A 20,783-nucleotide genomic window follows, 5' to 3' on the forward strand; every position below is an offset into this window, starting at 1 on the left:
GCTGCTGCGCAACCCATGAAAGTGCAGGCCACACACTCTTCTTTTCATCCCAGTAGCTAAGAGGATCAACATTAGGCGCAGAAGGAACTTCACAGAGGTAAAGTTTGACCATTTCAGCAGTACTCTCCTTTCTGCTGCTAGCTCTGTCAGATGGTCCAACTATACTCCCAAGTGCCTCTTCCCAAAACGCAGCTGCTCCACTCAGCTGTATTGTGCTGCTTGTGGCACTGCTGCTGATGCTGCTGCTAGGAGTAGCAGACCACATCATCTCTTCCTCCTCCTGCACCTCTCCCTCCTCGGAAAGCATTCCCATTTTACGCTGCCAGTCACGCACCTTGTTAACCAATTGCTCCCGGTAGCTACTGAGAACATTGAATTTCATTGCTAGCTTTCCCTTAATCCTTGGATCGCAAAGGCACGCTAGCATCATTTCGGGACTTTCTTCCATACGTTTGCGAAGGCGTACTTTTAGCAGATCCTTCAGCTTCCTGACTATGGCTGCTACGTCAGGATGTAGAGTGCCACCTTGAACAGCCTCACGGTTTTCAAGGAACACATCCATCTTGCTGCCTAGATGGGAGAACACTGGGATTACCTGGGCCAGACTGGCAGTGTTTGATCTTAAATTTTCAGTGGCATCCCTGAATGGTTTAAGGACTGCCACTAGCTGGGCGATGACTGTCCAATCCTCCCTATTCAATGGAGATGTAATCCCAATATTATGCTCTGAGGCAAGATTATGGATTGCCCTCTGATGCTCCAAAATCCTCTCCAGCATGTCTAACGTGGAGTTCCACCGCGTACTGACATCCTGTCGCAGGCAGTGTATGGGAAGACCTGACCTCTCTTGCTCTTCCCTCAAAAGTTGGCTAGCCTTAACACTATGGTGAAAGTGCCCAGCGATCTTTCTGCAGCGGGACAGAACTACTGCTGCTACATTAGTTCCTTCTGACATTGCTGCCTTCACTACAAGATGGATGTTGTGGGCTGCACAGCGGACACCAACAATATGACCATCTCGCAGCGCTTTCACCATATTGGCACCTCCATCAGTTACCACAAAACCAACTTCAACATTGGTGCCCGCCTCTGCTCCCACCCAAAGGCTAAACATTTTCCACATTGCATGCAGAATATTTTCGGAAGTGTGCTTTTCATCCATCACTTCTGCATGGACAAGGAATGATCGGTAGCCTGCTGCAGCAGCTTCCTTAGACACACTGGGCTGCCACCAGTGTGCTGTCAAAGAAAGAAAGGCATGCTGGGCGCTAGTTGCACTCCACAAATCTGTTGTGAAATGAACACACTGACCAGCAGCTTTGGAAAGCTCCGCTTTCACTGCTGAAACACAGGACCGATACAATGAGGGGACAATGTTCCTACTGAAAGTGGAACGTGACGGAACTGTGTATTGTGGAGCCACAGCCGCCATCAATTGTTTGAAAGGCTCCCCTTCAAACATGGAGAAGGATGCCCCTCCAACAGCAATGAACTGACCAATAAGTCGCGTTACTTTATTGGCCTGCTGTTTGGGCATTGTTCTCTTGGAGTGGAATGCCCCAAATTCTTTCAGGGTGGGCTGGGCATGCAGTGCTCCAACCTGCCTTGGTCTCTGGCTGCCAGCACTAGCTGCTGCTATTGGCTCAGAAGCAGCTGTTGGGGTTTTACCACTGTCTCTGGAGATGGTACTAGTTGTTGTTGTAGTACCACGGCCACCAGCTATGCTTCCTGCACTACGTTTTACTTCTGCATCTTTCCCCAATAGCACAGCATTGTGTTGAGTGCTGAGGTGATGCTTCATGCTAGCACTGGTAAAATGGCCAGACACTTTCCCTCTGCTTATTAGCTTCCCACAATGTTTGCACTTTCCATAGCGCCCTTCTTCAACATTTTCAAAGTGCTCCCAAATTGGGGCGCGCATAGCCTCGGGGTGTGCCTTGGGTGCTGCTTCTACTGCTCGGGGTGGATGAACAGCGGCAGAACTAGTGGTGGTGGCACTGGTGGTACTACCAGTACTGGCCATAGTGGGACTGCTAATTGCTTTAAGTCTAGCAGATTTGGTAGGTTTTGCTGCTGCTGGTGGTGGTGATGATCGCAGCGGAGAAGGTGGAGGCTCAGGGGAAAATTGTGCACTAGTCATTTGTACACTGCTCCCTGAGGAATCTGATTCCTGACCACTCATCTCCTCTACTTCTTCTGGCTCATAGTCTAGTTCTTCAATAGCCAGATCAAATGGAATTCCTGCTAGGCTGGAGCTAAGACTGATATCGTGTAGTAGTAGTAGTAGTGCGAGCAGGAAGAACAGACTCTGCACTTGGCCTCTCAGTCTCAGGCTCCTCTGCTACCTCGCTAGCTGGAGTTCCACTATGTGTAGCCATCTCTCTAACTGTCTTTACAAAAATATTGTAAGGACTTGGTGGCTTGCTAGAGGTGCTAGGAGGACATGGCGTGGCGGTACTGGGTACTAGTGGTGGTAGAGGTGGTGGTGGTTTTCCCTATGAAGGAATCAGATCGCTTTGGTTTGGGAAAACCCCTCTGAGTCTTGCTGCTAATTTGGCTCTGCTTGGTACCTTGCATGCTGCTCGTGGATGGGGAAGATGCTGCTTGGGGCAAAAGGCACTTCTTTTTACTGACTGGGCTAGTAGAAGTACTAGTTGTGCTACCCTTTAACTTTGAACGTGCTTCTGGTGCTTTAGGCTTTCCGTAAAAAACCATAGAGCTTGTGGGCCTAGCAGCCCTACTACTGCCTGCTTGTGGTGCCTTTCCTTTACTTGATGATCCTTCAAGCAATGCTTCCCCAAATGATAAGCGAGAGCTTGGCCTACTTGGCCGACTAGACTGACGCAAAGGCTGCATCTTAGAACTGGTGGTGGTGCTGGTGGTGGTGGTAGATGGAGCTTGTCCCCCTTAGTCCCAAAAGGAGGATCCATTTCAAATTTTGTGTTGTGTGTGTAGTGTAGTGTTTAAAAAACTATAAAGAAATAAATGAAAAAAAAAGGAAAAACAAATTAAAGACAAAAAAATTAAGAGGAAGTTCTCTTCAGTGCTACTGCTTAAAAAGTAAAACTATGCACAACTGCACTGTGCTGTTGTGTACAATCTGCCAAAGTGCTAAAATTATTTAAATTATTAACTCAAGATTAACTATTTATATAACTAGCAGTATTTTATTTTTAATTTGAATTTACACTATGCTAAAGCTATATTTCCTTACTATAAATCTACCTCTAGGCAGACGCTCTCAAGCCCACTAAGCTAAAGTGAGGTTAAATCAGATTCAGTATATGATTTATTAATTAATATTAAGTTATATAATATCAATAGATTAGAAATAATTACTTATATTATGTATTATAGATAGAAGAATATAGATTAGGAATTAGAATTTAGAATTAGAATTACTTATATTATAGATGAATTACAATTTATATGATATTATATATTTATAATATATTATAGATTAAAATTAAAGAAGATTAGAATTATTTTAGTACTACAGCTAGTACCTTGAAGCTTGGTTTAGTACAGTTGTTGTCGTCACACAGTCAATCTTTCTTGAAAAGAAATTAGAATAGAAAATAAAATGTAAGAGCAAAACAGTTAGCTTCACTGTTTGCTGAACAAAAACACACAGCACTTATGCGGCTGCACTCACTAGCCCAACAAGTTCACTTCACTGATGGACTGAGGTGAGCAAAACAAATGAAATAAAATGAAATATTATTAATTAAGAAAAATTGACTTGGTCTCTTGCTGTTGCTAAAACAAAGCACAAACTAAAGAGCTGCAGGACCAGTACTAATAAGATTAGCTGAACTATAAGCTAGTAGTAATTAATTATTAATTTTATTTATAGCTAATTAACTATTAAGCTAGCTAAAATGAATTATATAATATTACTAATATAATGATTTTAGATTAGACACTAGTAGATGTCTTGAATGTCTACAGTACACTCTACACTAGTATACTATAGTATATAATATATATGACTGACAAATATATATAATATTATAATGTACTATTAAATTATTATATATTCTATTAAATTATTATTATTTATAAATTATAAATTCTATTATTTAATTTATCTAACTGAAGACAGGACAGGCAGTAGGCACTAGTGCCAGCCCAGGGCAAGGGCACCCCAGTGCCACTGAGGCACTGGGTGCACTGTCAATTCAACAGCACTACACAGTTGATGACAGAAGCACTGGGAAAAAAATTAAATAAAAAAATGACTAAATTAATAAAATTATTAATTCAGTAGAACTGAAGTGAGGAAGAGTACACTGTGAGAAATGGCAGGCTGAGGCTTACCAGTCTCACACAGAACAATCTCTCTCTGTAACGCTCGGATGCGGCACAGCAGTGTTGCCAAAGCAGTCACAGTGAAAAATGAATGGATCTCTCAGGCAAGCTCTGGTCTTATAAAGGCGCTTTCAGAATTCAAAAAACAGCAGCACAGGCATTGGACGAGACCCTTAGCGTGACGTCACAAGAGTGAGCTGATTGGACAGACGAGGATCAGCTCACTCCTGTTTGAAATTTTGCCGGCTGCGCGGCAAAAACGAAGACGATCACGAAGAATCTTTGATTCTTCGTGGTTGTGAGTATTCGTCTTCGCCTACGTTTTGCCGGCACTGTATTCTGTTCTACGTTCCTTCGGAACGAACAAAAAAACGGCCTCTTCGTGCTCGTTTTCATGTTCGCCCGAAGACGAATGCGCAAGTCTAGAATTTATAGAGTTTACCCAGCCTAACCATGACATTTCAAGGCCCTCCATAGTTTCAAATTTTCCCTCAAATCTTTCAGTAGGGTTAGTTATGAGCTGTTTATCTATATCCATTGCTAATTTAATCCCCAGACACCTAGAATATAAATTCCTGCGGGAACAGGGCCCTTCATTCCTCTTGTATCTGTATGTCAATTGCTGTATTGTACTTGCCGTTATCTGTAAAATCTTCATCTTGTACAGCACGCGGTAGGAATTCTACCGTAAGGCTTCTATAAACTTCAAACAAGGGTTAAGCATTTGTGAAATGCAAGACATTGGAACATAATCTGCTTTGTTTGCAATGCTCTTATACTTAATAATAACAAATTAAGTGGAAATTAAATCACAAATGTCTTTCTCAGAGGTGGTGTAAAGTGTTAAGTAATAACAGCTTTTTTTTTACTATATTAATCCCTTCACGACATTGACTTTGAAAAATTCTCCTGAGGAAGCCGACGCCATAGTCGGCGAAACGCGTTGAGAGACTTTTAAGAAATATTTTATATATATCATCGACCTTCCGGATTTTATTGAAAAGGACATCCTTCGATTGCTTTTATGCATGACAATTTGGTTATGCGTATACGCTTGTGAGTTTTTTACCTTTATTTTATAATAAATATATCAAACGTTTATTTGCACTATTTTTGGTTTCTGTTCCTTAGCACAGTATTTCTAAGGATATACAGACTCCATCACTTTGATGAGTGCCTCACCTTGAGCACGTTTGTGAGTGCAATTACTTCATTTTTTATCTTCAAAATATTTGAGATTTTATTACACTATATTATTATTTTTATTTTTTCCCACATGTCTTTGCGCCCCGGTATTTTGTTCTATTGTCCCTTCACGACAAAGCCTGTACATGTACGGGCTCACAATGCATTGCCCTTAATGGGTTTAAAGACAACCCGTTGTCCTTAATGGGTTTTAATTCCACTAAAGTTAAGGATCTGGAATGACAACTGTAATGATCTAAGATGTGTTCCTCAGGCTTTTTTCTATTGCTCCTAACAGCCTTTTTATTGTTTTTACTCTTTTTTTCAGTCCTTTTATTTAACTAGAACCATTCTGGCCAACAGAGTCACAGGTTTTCTGGTCCATTGATATAAATGGCAACAACAACATTCCACCCTGGGCTATCCATATGGAGCACATGGCTATTCACTAACACTGCACCTTTGAGAATTGCATTGGTATTCGTATAATAGTTTCACCTAGTGTATAATTTAATTTTCTAATTGTGGTAGGCTCTTGCATGTCTTCAGTCAAATGACTTTTATGAAGCTCGATTTCATCCATACCAAGTGACCAGGTTTTGTGGGACAGTGCTAATCTTCTGGCACTGTCCCACTTCTGCGTGGTCACCTCTTGACTATCTGCATCTGAGAGCCTTGAGGTGGAACTGCTGGTAAGGTACCAAAAATGTTAGGGGGTATGCTATTTACCTAAAGCTAAAGCTTCTCCTTTTGGCTTTGATTACACCATTTCCCTCCATGTGCTTTGCAGAACAACTTTCGGGAAAAAGCTCTACTTTTAACAGGTGGAAGCTAAAACATTTTAATCATTACCCGCCTTTAAACAGTGAAATAGCTATGTTAATTAAAAACTTATCAACACTTTCATTTATCAAAAGAACAGCTGTGTGTCAAGATTATAACATTTGAATTTAAGAGTATTTCTGAGGTATGTGATGTTTTATGTTTTACTTAGTAAGGAGCTCATAAGTCAGGTATGTGAATTCTTAATGGAATGTTCAGCTCAAGTGGCCGTCTAACCGTATAATTTTACCCTATGGGATAAATAAAAGATTAGGCTAGACAGGAAGACACTCATAATGTAACATAAATAATGCATAGTGACCACGTTACTATTCCAAAACTTTGGAACTGACTGCTGTTCTGATCTAATTACTAGATAAAAGTGTGAATTGTTGGTAATAAAACTATTTCAACCATAACGGAAATATACTATAAATTAAAGATACCCCTGTGAATGAGAAAAAAAAAGAAAAGGCATAACACATACTTTTAAGGGTAACCAGAGTGAATGTGTGTAGTAATATTACTGACAAGACTTTGGCCAAGGTTTCAGATGACATATGAAATGTGTCAGAATGTTTTTCTTGCCCCCTGTTTGCTTTTATTTAAGCACAGCTGTGTTAAGAAGTACATGAAACACATTATTAATAATAATAATAATAATAAAATGCCAATGGTATCAATGATTTTGTGGTACATATGAAAGGTGCCATCAATCACTTTGTTTACTCATTAAGAAATATACTTTACAGCCGAAAGTCTGAATTAAGGTGTTTCAGCCACACCCCAGGTTTATAAAATCGAGCACATGAGCATCCATCTGGGGTCGTACTGAAGAGCTCAGTGACTTTAAACATAGCACTGTCACAGGTTACCACCTTTGCCACAAGTCAGTTTATAATATTTCTGCTCTGCTAGATTTGCCCTGGTCCACTATATCTGTTATTATTGTGAATTGGAAACATCTAGGACTAACAACAGCTCAGCCACAAAGCAGCAGACCACGTAGACTCACAGTCTGTCAAATGGTGATGCACGTGGCATATATAAATCACCTGTGCTCTTTAGCAACACTCACTAAAGTGTTCCAAACTACATCTTGAAGCAATTTCAGCAGATCACTGTGTGTCAGGAGCTTCAAGAAATGGATTTCCATGGCTGAGCTGATTCACATAAGATTCACAATGCGCAATGTCAAGCATCAGTGCCAGATGTCAGGAGAATGCTGCCTACCAGAATACATAGTGGAGAAGGGATAATGGTCTTGGGCTGTTCAGAGTTTGGGCTAGGCCCCTTAGTTCTAGTGAAGAATAATGTTAATTCTGCAGTATACAAATACATTTTAGACAATTGTTTGCTTCCAACTTTATGGCAACAGTTAAGGGTCTTTAATGATCCAGCATGATTGTGCCCCAGTGCACAAAGCAAATTCCATAAAGACAAAGTTTGATGAGTTTGGTGTAGAGAAACTCTACTGTCCTGCACAAAGCCCTGACCTAAATACCACTGAACATCTCTGGGATGTACTGGAACCCCAATTGAGAGGAAGGGCTTCTCATCCAACATCAATGCCTGACCTTACAAGTATGCTTTTTGCTGAATGTGCGCAAATCCCCACAGAATCACTCCAAAATCTTGTGGAAAGCCGTTCCAGAAGAATGGAGTCTGTTTTAGCTGCAAAGAGAGGGCAGACTCCATATTAATGCCAATGGTTCTTGGAACCATAGTACATGAATTCATGGTCATAAATATGCAAATCAGTTAAAAGACCCCACAATAAGGGTAACTTTAACTAAATATGCAATATACATGTATTCCCAAACATGCTTACATAATAATATATATCCCAATGTTCTGTCCAATATCTCTAGAAGCAGTTGCCATTCAGCTCTTACCACTTATAATCTTGTAACTGTCCCTAGAAAGGTGTTTTATACCCCCCCTTATAAGTCAGTGTATTCTGATATTTTCATGAAGTACTGTCGATCAGCAGAATCTTGTCTGATTTCCTTAATTCCCTTTGGAGGGTGATGAGGACTGTAGCTTAGCAGCAAATAAAGAATATTTGTAGCTCAAAGCACAACTAAAATCTAGATGATATATCCACAAATTAAACCTGAAAAAAACTTCTTATATAGAAAAGTGACCAAATATTTCTGTGTTTTATTAAACTGTCCTCTTGACCACTTGCAGTTCACTTTAATTATATGCTTTTCTGACTGTGTTTACATTAACCTGTAAGTTATTTTAATAGCTATTTCCAGAAGAATAAAACTAGCTCACAGAATGTTGCAGTGCATCCATAATCTTTTTCCAAGAAAGAGTTAAATTCCTTAGTGACTTTTTAATGAAAACAGTCCGTAGCCAGGGGCACTAAACAGATGCCCAGCAGCTGGTAGTGGTTAAAGTCTTACTTTTCTTCAAGTTGAATCTATTAGGAAGGGTCAAGAAGTTTGAATGTGCAAAGAGTATAACAATTGTTCTTTCTACAAGCAGTTGTAGTAAAATTCCACATAATGAAGCACTTTTGAATATCCAAGAAATCTGCCAGCAAGATTTTGTAATACAGAAGATTAACATATATAACCAGTTGTTCGGTGTCTAAGGATTTGATGGCACAAGGCTTAGAAGTCGCACACATATAGTAAAGTAACCAGTATTAGGGGTTATTACATACATAACGGCACTTCCACTGCCATCACTCCCAGCCAGCCTATTGTGCTTCAGCATTAGAAAGTCCAGACTGCTGAATCCTTGTATGCAGTGTCTTACGCAATATTTTAGCTCATTAATACTGCTATTCAAACGTACATGGTTGTGGAGAGAAAATGTTAGACCAGAACTCAGTCTGAAACTATAAACTTAATGGAATATGTGTACAAATAAGGAAACTCTTTTTGACACTCACCTTTTGACAGTAAATGAAAGGGGTTTATAACTTTATAGGTGTGAACAACAAATATACAATTAATGAGAAGACTGAAGTTTTTTACACCTAGAGTGGAACACACAGGGAGAGTGAATGGGGCACACATATAGGTACCCACAGACTATGTCCCCAGTTGAAGGCTTGATTGCTCAAATTGTTCCCATAGCATATCATATGGCTTTCCAAGTCCATTGCTGGCTTCAGCAGATCTTCGTATTCTTTATAAATAGATTTCAAAGAGTTCCATATCTGGTTTTCAGTTTAGAAACACACCTTTGGCTAGGAGGTCTGTGCTTCAGCAGATGGGTGTCAAGTGTACTTTACCAGAATCATAGTATGCTTTCTAAATGGTGTGCACAGATGTGTAGCATACACATTTAAGCACCGATGCACAAGATGCTTTTATTTTCCCCAGTTCTCACCATTGTACCACAGAATCGGAACACTGAATAAAAAATTGTACAGAGATTTGGGACAATTCCACCTATGGCACAAATTTCCAGCAGTCTAAAAACTGTTTCAGGATAGATTTGATCAAGACCAGATGCAGACTTTTTATGATGGTCTGGGGTCTAGAGAGGCAAACCATGACTTTCCCTTCAGTAGACCACTATTGTAGCATGTTTCTGGTTGTCCATAGCAATCACTGTCTCCTCAATGAGACTTGGCTTTGTTCACACATCGCCTCAATAAGACAGGCCGGGATCAAGCCTGGTTCAGACTGGTTCAGAATTTTCCTTTGGCCTCTGGCATCTCTGGTACCACTTTTTAATTCCATGACATTTCTTAAACTGATTCCATAAATCATGAATTAGCTGATGATTCTAACAATGATATCATTTTAATGATACCTTGAATCATCCATTTTAATTAATAATACAAAGGGATCCTTTGAAAACAGTGGAAGCATCCTCAAAACCTTGTTACAGAATCATGGCACCTAGTTACTGAACTACAACAGGAAAACCTTTATAATTTAATTTTACTCAACACAACATAACTCTTGTTAACAGCAATTCTTGTTAATCTTGTAAATTATCATTCTTGTAGCAAAATGTTCAATACAGCCCTCTTTCGTTTTTGAGCCCTGTAGTACTGAAAAGGTTGAAAACAATACATTAAAATGTTCCAAGGAATTCTAGTCTGCCACTATGCTGCTACCATCAAAACATCCAATACGGTAAATTAATGTCATCATGAGAAGGGCTGAAAAACAAAGGTTACAATGTTTTGTACAAGCCAGCAAAAACAAGAGTTGGAGAAGAAATCAGCTTCAGGGTACAACATTGAATTGATCCATAAAATACGAGCACATAATGGCATTCCCAATAGATAACTTAAAATTAACTGGCAGTTGCCAAACAATAAAATTATGCACAAGGGGGTTCACAAGGTATTTAGCCTGAACAGAAATAGCGCATAGAAAGAAACAAGTCATTTTGGTTTGTTACATATCATTAGTAAGATCTCGCAATAATTACTCTGTCCACTTCTTGAGTCTGAATAATTGGACGCAACTGGGATACATAGAAAATTCATTTATAGTACAAACATTTACATACTTAGGTATTAGTACGCTAGAAATGCAGATTTCTTTCTTTTGTAATGAAATACATTTCTGGACTAATGGTAATTCCCAAGGGAAATAAAGTAAAGTATTTCTTTTAATAAAATTGTCCATAGAAACATTCAATAGAGGTGTCAGGGCAAATGTACTAAGGGGATTAAAGCATGCTTGGAGTTGATACAAGGGATCAGTGCAGAGACATAAAATAAAATCTTTAGGGCCTTACGTTTTAGTGAGAAAGGAGAGTCAGCTCTAAATGTAGAGTTATTGAGCTCAGTGTAACTTTTTATTGTGTGAATCCCATGTGGATTAGAAGGTTAAAATAAACCTTTTGCTTGTCATAATTTTCATCAGTTGTTTGTCACGATGGTATCCTAGATAACAAGGTACAAAGTTCTGGAATAGAATTTTGTAACCAAAAGTGGAATGCTAGTGTAGGGGCTATACTTGGAACATACCTCAGAATTCTCCACAATTGACTCAGAGCCTCAAACTAGTCCTACTGCCTTGGTAAGTTTCTTCTTTCTCTGGGTATTAGCGTGTTATGTGGTCTCACCCACTCCTCTTCCATGTTCTGTCTACAACCTGTCCACTTTCCCTTATTCCCTGGCCAGTTCCTTCCCACTAAAGTTTGTCAGCAGTCTGCATCTCCCTTAGGTGAAGTCACTTTACCAAAAGAAGAAGAATTCCATGTAGCCTACATAAAGGAAGTTTCCAGGTATGCTCGTGAAGACAGAGTCTGAGCCAAAGCAGAGTTTCCTTAAGAATTGTAGTCTGTATATATCTGGGAACTTCCAGGGGTGATCCCCTGGAGCACTCCCCTTATTTTCTTTAATGTGAGGCAACTTCCCAGGGTTGATAACTCCAAGCTCCCCCTCTTGCTACATAGTACTGCATTAATCATTGTGGGACTTTTGATTAATAATGACAGCCACGCTCAACCTGTCATCCTATACAACAGTGTATAACAGGTCATAACAAATATGTCAAATATTAGTAAGGCTTGACAATGACTGACCATACCCCAAAAAAAAAAATCAGAAACTTGTACTCTCCGCTCCACTGAAAATCTTGAAAGAAGCAAGCAACTCAGCAGAAGAAATCTGTCATACTAAGCAGACAAAGATGGCCTATTCAATGTTTGCCTACAACCTCCCATTAGAGGATCAGGGAAAGAAAGGCACAAGATTGGAAGCCAGCTGGTTCATTATCTAGGCTACTATCCTTATTTTGGCATCCATCTGATTCATTGATGTTCCACTGGTGGTTATAGTGCACATATTGTTGCTGGCACAAAGTAACAGTAAGAGTTCATTTTTATTATGGTGCCCTATTAGCATTCTGAGATAAGCACATGTGTCAGAATCCTTGAATTTACAGTCACATTTCACATCTGAGATTTAAACAGCAACTCTAAGAGGATAAATGATGAATCCCAACATGGGTTAGCACAAGAATGAGTAAAACTTAGAGTGAAACTTGGAAGATGGTAGCTGAACCAAAAAGCCAGTGAACTTTAAAAGATGCTTTATGAAAGGTAAACGCATTCCAACCTTCCATCAAGGAGTCAAACTTGAGCTTCTAATGTAAATCTAGCAGGAAACAAAACGTGTACTGTTATTTTTGGAAGGCGAGATTAACTTTCAGAGGAGGAAAGAAGATCTCCAAAAATACTCAATGGAACAAAGCAAAAATGAGACTTGGGCGCCAGCCATCTCTTGGTGTTCGTGTTTGTCTTCGTGGGGAAAAAAATCTTCGTATTCCACAAATATTCACCTGTTCCTGTGTTCGGTTAGGGCGAATATTCATGTACATTCTTCGTGTTCATTTTTTTCTTTGTTTTTTGTAGAAGGGGTTAATACGGGGTTAATGCGGTACGCACTACGCAGCAGCTTTGGTGCCAGGATTTTAAATGTCCGTACGAGCAACTCTATTGGTCGCTGGAAGGGGCCTCCTCTGCCATCAAACAATGAAGTTCAAGTGCAATAATCTTTGTGCAATCATTAATAGTGATATGAAATCTTGATAACTTAAAAAATATATGTATCAATACAATTATCTCACAGAGTATACAAATGTGTCAAGCATAGAATGATAATATACAGGAACAGTCAAAGCAAGACAAAGTACATTCCAAGGATCCTACACCCTATTCTTTGCTATTCTAAAGTCGCTCTGTGCTTCCAATAGTAAGCTTTTTATGTTGCTTTAAAAAAAAATGCATCAAAGGATTGCAAGTCTTTCCAAAACTGGACTCACTGTTCCATAATACAGACATCCACCGTTTTATTTCTCTAGCTAAATTGTGACTACTAGGATTAAACAAGTTTTTGTTCTGCCAGTTGCATGGTAAATTTGGCAGCACTAAAGACTAGTTACTTATATAGGTTTCTACAAATTAAGATCTTAATGTGCCTGTTGGGAAATATCTCACTCTCTGGGTTCTCACAAGGCTCATGAATAAATGGCATAAAACCATTCCTTACAAAGCCAACATTTAATAGGATTCCATTGCCCATTATGTCAACGCTAAATCTTACAAATTTATGAAATTGTTACTTACAGAGTAAATACTTCTTTGGTTGATTCACTGCATAATATTAATTTAAGATAGGAAGCTGAAATATATTTGGAAACTGGCAGTAAACATAAACCTTCAAGTGTCTGATCACCTGGCCGGCATTCAAACATTTTGCTAAATAGTATGTTCTACAAAATTCACAGAGAAGTGTGCCAAGAACATAAGGTGGCCAAATTAATTGGGAACAAAGAACTTGATACAGCTTATCAAACTCCATGTAAAGCAGATCAGAGATGTTTATATTCACCTGATGTTGCCCACTACTGCTTATTGACCTCACATTAGGAGCTTTTAATCCCACGTTGGAAAGAAAGTTCAGCATTTCTGGTTGGTTTTGGTCATTTTTTATTGATATGTACTCTCATTCTGTCTATTCATCACACATATTTAGGGATTGTCTTGTCGGATGAATAATTCTACTAGTCTCACTATTACAATATATGTTGTATATATTTATCTGGGCCATTTTGTGTGCAGTACTTAATACACAACAGCAGTCATGAAAACCAATAATTGGATTTATTATTAGAGTTGGTTGGAGAGTTTGTGGTTTTAATTGTATGTATTTGTATTATTCATAATTTAATGGGGGATGAGACTGAAGAAATTTCGCTGATTTAGCATTTTACAGGACCAGCCAAACTCACCACACAGCAGCAGCCCACAAGGATTGGGCGTTAATAATCTATAGTGAAGTTGGTGAGAACTCTTCGGCCAACTCCCCCTTTAGTGAATAAATCCCAACAATGGCAACAGATGTGACAGCTGGTATATTTACTTTGCTTGAACCTATAAGAAAGTTCAGGGATCATGGAACCCACCAGGTAAGTGACAAATCTTTTAATATTGGCAACATGGTAAAAAGAAATGAATCCTATATATAACTGAAAATTCTGCCAATTATCACATCCACAAAAATTACCCCATTATTAAACATCCTTGTGTGCTATAATCTTTTGACGTCACTTCCACCACTAAATGTAATATTTATATTACATAAAGTAGGCACCTGCTTATGTTATATGACAACAACAAAAAATTTCCATGGCAATTTCAAAATATTTTCCCAGATTTTCTTAAGCACAGCAGGTAATATAGTGAAATGCTTATTATGTACCCTGGCCTTTGACAATTTTGTGTGCCTGAACCTACGCCTGTCTTTTTTTATAGTTAACACAGTTAACCAAGCTGTCTGGTATTATTGAATATAAAGTCAAGCAGTGACAATAGCGAATTTATAACTGAATCATAGTTTCCTGGCATTTCCTGCAACTTAACTGTGAATGTTACACAGTAAAACGGAAATTAATGGACAATATGAATGTTAAGATCTTACAAATCAATGATCTACAGGGACATTTTTCTAGCTACATAAACTGGTGTGCACATGACATAATATTTATGTACGGTACTTTAAAATATATTATTTTAGTTGTCAGGCTATGGGTGTTGTGTGCTGCCATAGTAGTGTTCATCTAGCTCCCTCTATGCCTGTGCCTTATTCAGCACTATGGAGTATGATGGCGCTATATAAAACAATAATTTGTATTTAGCCTGTCCCCACCCTGTTCATCTGCTTCCTACCTGCTGCAGGTAAGCACTTATAGTTGAACATATAAAAGTGTGACCACTTCGCGTCGTCAAAGTCTTCGTGTTGATCTTTGGGGGGGGGGAATCTACATATTCTACGAATATTCGCCTGTTCCCTTGTTCGTTTCTGGCAAATATTCGTATATGTTCTTGTATTTGTTTTTCTCTTCGTTTTCTGCGGGTTTTCTAGCCTAAGCTCTTCATTGGCTGATGCCAGACAACCCCCCTGCCCACGACCAATAGAGTCGCTCTTACGGACCTTTAAATCCTGACGTGATCCTACGGATTCCTGCATTAACTCCTGCTAGACTATGGAAGACTTATGATAGGCTAGAGGCAGTGACTTGTATAGGGGGGAAGGGACCAGGATGATGAGCTTGTAGATAGGAATCTTAACTAATAGGCTAGCCTAGTATATATACGACGACCAACACAAAGAAACGAAGATTCTTCGTGTTGTGCCTCTTTGTGTACATTTATCCGCCAACATATTCGTTTGTTAGTTATTCGGTTGAACAATGAAACATAACATTTGTGTTCGTCTTCATGTTCTCTGTAATACGAATGCACAAGTCGAATAAAAAGGTGACATACAAATTAGCAGATGAAACACAGATTGCATTTCTTATATACCTGTCTAGATATATGGAACCATATAGTACAGATAAACCCTCTGAATTCATAGCCATCCTCTAGTCATGCACATAATTGATTTACATTTTAATATATGAATTGTGTACATTTAAGCTTCCAAAATTAATCAGGTTTGGTTAACCAAACAGTTTTCCCACATATAACATTTACATTTTCAAAAAATAGGTAATGGGTATTGTCAGCTCACACTGTAGGCTGTTCTATGAAGTCTTCAGACACTAAGGAGGATTACATTACCCTTTAATGCCTAACAAAAGAGGATGTTTGCCTAGTTTTGGCGGTTAAACCCCAGACATGCACCTATATAATCCAAAAAGTAAATAACTAAATCCACAGAAGTATGCAAACAATAATGGAGATGTGTAAAAATCCATCTAAATTCACAGTTCTGCCTTTTGCCAGCAGGAGCAATAGAGCTGAGATAATGGCATTGAAATTCCCCAGCTTAATGGCAGAGTCTAAAATGCAAAGAAACCCCCCAGTACTTAAAGGGTTAAACACAAGTGACACAAAATAAAATACCAAATGAGTGGATTAATCCAATCTCCTATATGTCCTTATAAAAAAGTTCTTTAGAACGATAAAGCAATATAGTAATCGAGTTCAATTCATGTAATAAAAAAAGTAGAACTAAAGATACATTTGCTTTTACATTTCTACTTTTTTATTAAAAGAACTGCGCCCCATTACAATATTGTCATATAGAACACTGGATTAAGAGAGTCATTTGGTTTTTTTCATTTTGTTTTGTAACAATTTGTTTTGTGCTGGGAGGTTTTTTTTTATATTTTCTTTGCATTTTTAGCTTTTTGTGATGTTTTGTGCAAGAGCTTTTTCTCTGTCTGACATCTCCTTTCTGGATTTTTTTCCCCGTGCTCTTATATTTCAGTTTATTCAGAGCCTCTCAGTACTATGGACTAGGATGGAAATGTTCTGTATCATAGAACATGTCTTGTGACTGCTCACAAGTAAAGTAAAATGCATATATGGTAATTTAGCATGCACTATAAGAGATTTCGCCAGCTAACATCCCATTTATGCCCATGACATGATACGTGAGTACTGTATATCAAAGTATATATTTCTGTGCACATTTCAAAATGTTAAGACCATGTATCGCAGAAGGGCCATAAGCAGCTGTATAAATTAGGTAGTAGTTTATCCATTGGTCTAAGGTCCATGGAGCAGTTAAATTACACTAAAGTCCTCAACAGATAATACACATAACAGGTTTATGCCCCATCTGCATGTGGCATTAGTATTATGCCTTTTTAGTGAAAACAGTGTATTATCCAATATGGATCCCTATCATTTTTCTGTGTTGCATCCCTAATAAAGGAATATTTCTTCTTTCATAACAAAAAAATGGAATTTCATTAAACCATCCCATGCTTCCTAGTTAAAAAGAAGGTCAAGGGTTAGTCTATTCTTCTTCAAACTCACATGTTAGAAAATAGCTTACTGAGCAAATTGTGGTTTTTCATTCCAGATGTATGAGTCAACAATCCTCTAGATTGTGAGTTCCCACTAAAGCCATTAAAGGTCTTTGAAAAATATTTATTAGACAGTTATTGTGAAAAATGACACCACACATGCACTCAAAAGGGGTGAAATGTTCTGTAACTCATTATTACCAGGTAAATCACAAAACCTCATACTGTAAATGATTTTGTGACCATTCATTGGTTCATTAATTCCAAGTTCCTTTATCTCTTAAATCTCACGTCATGAAAAAAAACATTTTCACCTTCTGAACTTTTTCACATAATAATGACATCTATTTAAAAATTCCCCTGTTGGTTATTTTAAAGATGGAAAACATTTTTTTTTCTTTACTTTTTTCCCTACCTAAAAAATGTACATTCCTGACTGCATTAGTATTAGTTTGACTTAATGCCCATTTTATCTACAGAAGGAAACCAAAGAAATAATGCTTAAAGCACAGTACTGCATCTTAATGAAAATTCAAACAAAATAACAATGTGTTGTTTTACATTTCATATTTGATTTAATTAATGTCTAAATGAGTAAATAATGTGAACATAAAATGAATGAGTCTACTCATGAATACATAATAATACAGGACATGAATCACAGGCGACTAACCTTCCTCACAATTATTTCCAGTGAATCCAGGACAACACCTCCACTCCATTGTGATCACCGTGCGGTACAACACTTTGTACAGTGGTCTGAGCAGAGTCCTGTAACTAACAAATGAAATTATTTAGTCCATTACAAGTAAAATTACTCCTAGAGCAGCATGGATGAAAACCACAATGCTGGACATTGAGTGTATAATTTGTTAATGATCTACAAATAATTAATCAATAAATAAACAAAAGAATTAATGAATGAAGCATTAAGTTCTGACCATACTGGATATATCAAATAGATACATAGAACCTGTTTATATCTATATATCTCTGCTTAAATATGGGACTTTTCAAAAACCACCAAGTACATATAAATTTTATATTGTTAAAATATTATGTTTAATTATATAGATGACATTTTTTCAGGGTGAAAATAGAAAATAATGGGCTAGTTCAGCACTTTCAAAACGGTAAGCAAAATTGTTAAAAAAAAAAAAAAGAAAGAAAGTGAAGAGACACTTTCCCAGGATTGATTCTGCAGGCACAATAAGCCCCCAAAGCCAACTTTAAAATGTTTTGTTGTTTAAGAGGCCAATGCATAATTTGTCAATATTTGCTGTATGAGCAGTATTGCTAACTATTAAACCAGCTTTATATTCCATGGTAACTTATACAATTAGTTTCCACTTTCAAACATATGGCCCCGATTATAGTATTGCACAATGAACATAACAAAACAATAATAATTGTTACGGGAAGCAGCTGAAAACATGGGATCTAACAGTGTATTGCACATCTGTTTGTGAGCAAATATTCTGTTATCAAATTGATGGTCTCCTGGAAACTCATGCACAAGATGTTAAACCCTTCATGACAAAGGATGTAATAGGACATCTTCAAAGACTGTCCTTTAAGTATGAAGGACATACTATTACTTCCTCTATTTTGGTGATCTCCCTGCTGATGCACAAGAGATCAAGTAGTATCACAATACTATGATATGGAGAGCAGGGCTACAGAATCAGCCACTGGGCAGTCTATTCTCCAAAGACGGGGCTGCGAGTGAGTGACCAGTTAGCCTTACTACTTAATAGGGACTTTTTAAGCAGGTAGGCCAGGTTCTGAAAGAGCTGACCATTTATAAAGTTTAACCTATCAAATATATCCCTAACTGCATCCAGGTGAACAGGGTCCGATTATCCAAGGAGCAATTGCTTTAAGGCCCCAGGATGGTAGGGGACCTGATCTCCTATCCTGTAATAGATTTGTAGTAGTCTGATCTGCTGTCATAAAGTCTGCTACCTGTGTGCTCTGGATTAATGTGAGGGACTGACAGACACTAGCAGAGAAGAGCCGGGTCTACAGTAGGTAAGCATATTAGCCCATTAATCCAGTGCAAAGCCAGCTACTTTCTCCCAGTGTCCATCTGCACCCAGACAGGAAGAGTGGAATGCTTTAGGGCACTTCAGATTCCTTCTTGTTCCCTTGCTTCACTGCGCTCTCTTTCCATCCATGTTACATCGGCTTGTGTGCCAAGTCAAGGGCTGCACAGGAGCTTCTACCTTGCTGGTGGATCAAGGCAACAGGGAAGCATCTTGCATTGTAAAGTGCAATGGCCTAGGAACTCTAGGTCAAGTTAGAGATGCTTGAGTGTCTAGTTTTTTCTCCATTCATGTTGTGGTCCACATGATATTTTTGCCAGTTGTTTTATTTTTTTGAACTGGGGACAGTCGTGACCAAGAGATACAAGTTATTTGCTAACAGTCCAATCCAATGTCACAACAGACCAATTAGCTGATTATGCACAGATGATGCTGAAGTTAGCTTCTTGTATAATCATCTTCTTATTCACGGTCTGAAGTTACCTTTTTGTCCGGCCAACGTTTTATTCATAGGCTGAAGTCGGTTTATTACTCATCTTTGTTTAATATATTTTTTTGTTTTAGTGTTGCAAGATGTCACCAAAATATTTTTATATACCGTATTTGCTCGATTATAAGACGAGGTTTTTTTCAGAGCAAATGCTCTGAAAAATACCCCTCGTCTTCTAATCGGGGTCGTCTTCTAATCAGACCTCAAATAGAGTCTGATTAGGAGACTAAGATCCAGATCCCCCGCACCGCTGCAGGGGACCTGGATCCTCCTGTCTCACCCCCCCCCCCCCCATCATACACACACTTACCGGTGCTTCCTGCTGTATTGCCGGGGCAGCGGGTTGACGTCTACGCGATCCGCGTAGACAGCGTCCGCTGCAGCCGGAAGGAGGTGTGGCTAGCAGCGGGGGTTGTCTGCGTCCGTCGCGCAAACCTTCCCCGACTGTCAGAGATCAGAGTTCCCCGCACCGGTGCGGGGAACTCTGATCTCTGACAGCCGGGAAAAGTATACGCGACGGACGCAGACAAACCCCCGCTGCCAACTCCACCTCCTTCCGGCTGCAGCAGAAGGCGACGTCAACCCGCTGCCCCGGCTGGAAGCACCGGTAAGAGAGGGCTGAGAGGGGAGGGGAGAGTGTGTGTGTGTGTGTGTGTTAGTTAAATGGGGGTATAGGGTGTGTGTGTGTGTGTGTGTGTGTGTGTGTGTGTGTTAAATGGGGGCATAGGGCATTTCTGGAGTGGCGTTAAGGGGGCATTTAATAGAGCACTCTGCCTCCTGAAATGCCTTATACACCTATATGCCACTCTGCCCCATAATATGCATTTTAACCCCCTAAATGCCAGAGTGGCATATAGGGGTATAAGGCATTTCTGGAGGCAGAGTGCTCTATACAATGCCTTTTAACTCCCTTAATGCCACTCTGCCTCCTGAAATGCCTTATACCTCCCTATATGCCACTCTGCCCCATAATATGCATTTTAACCCCCTAAATGCCAGAATGGGATATAGGGGTATAAGGCATTTCTGGAGGCAGAGTGGCATATAGGGGTATAAGGCATTTCTGGAGGCAGAGTGGCACATAGGGGGTCAAAAGGCATACCATGGGGCACAGTGGCATATAGAGGGTTAAAAGGCATATCATGGGCCACAGTGCCATATTGGAGTGGCAAGCCT

At 39.0% G+C, this 20,783-nt stretch overlaps 1 protein-coding gene across 1 annotated transcript in view; it reads right to left on the minus strand.

The window, feature by feature from the left end:
* The window catches only part of LOC149289649 (collagen alpha-1(XXVI) chain-like), a 168,301-nt gene that overhangs the window by 118,527 nt on the left and 28,991 nt on the right, over positions 1 to 20,783 (minus strand). Inside the window, exon 3 of the mRNA XM_089490210.1 lies at positions 17,746 to 17,849. Within this exon, the coding sequence (XP_089346336.1) occupies positions 17,746 to 17,849 (104 nt within the window). The remainder of the gene's footprint in view (positions 1 to 17,745; positions 17,850 to 20,783) is intronic.

This window comes from Sceloporus occidentalis, unplaced genomic scaffold, assembly GCF_023333645.1.
Source record: "Sceloporus occidentalis isolate IW3139 unplaced genomic scaffold, rSceOcc1.0.p SCAF_43, whole genome shotgun sequence".
Taxonomy (NCBI): domain Eukaryota; kingdom Metazoa; phylum Chordata; class Lepidosauria; order Squamata; family Phrynosomatidae; genus Sceloporus; species Sceloporus occidentalis.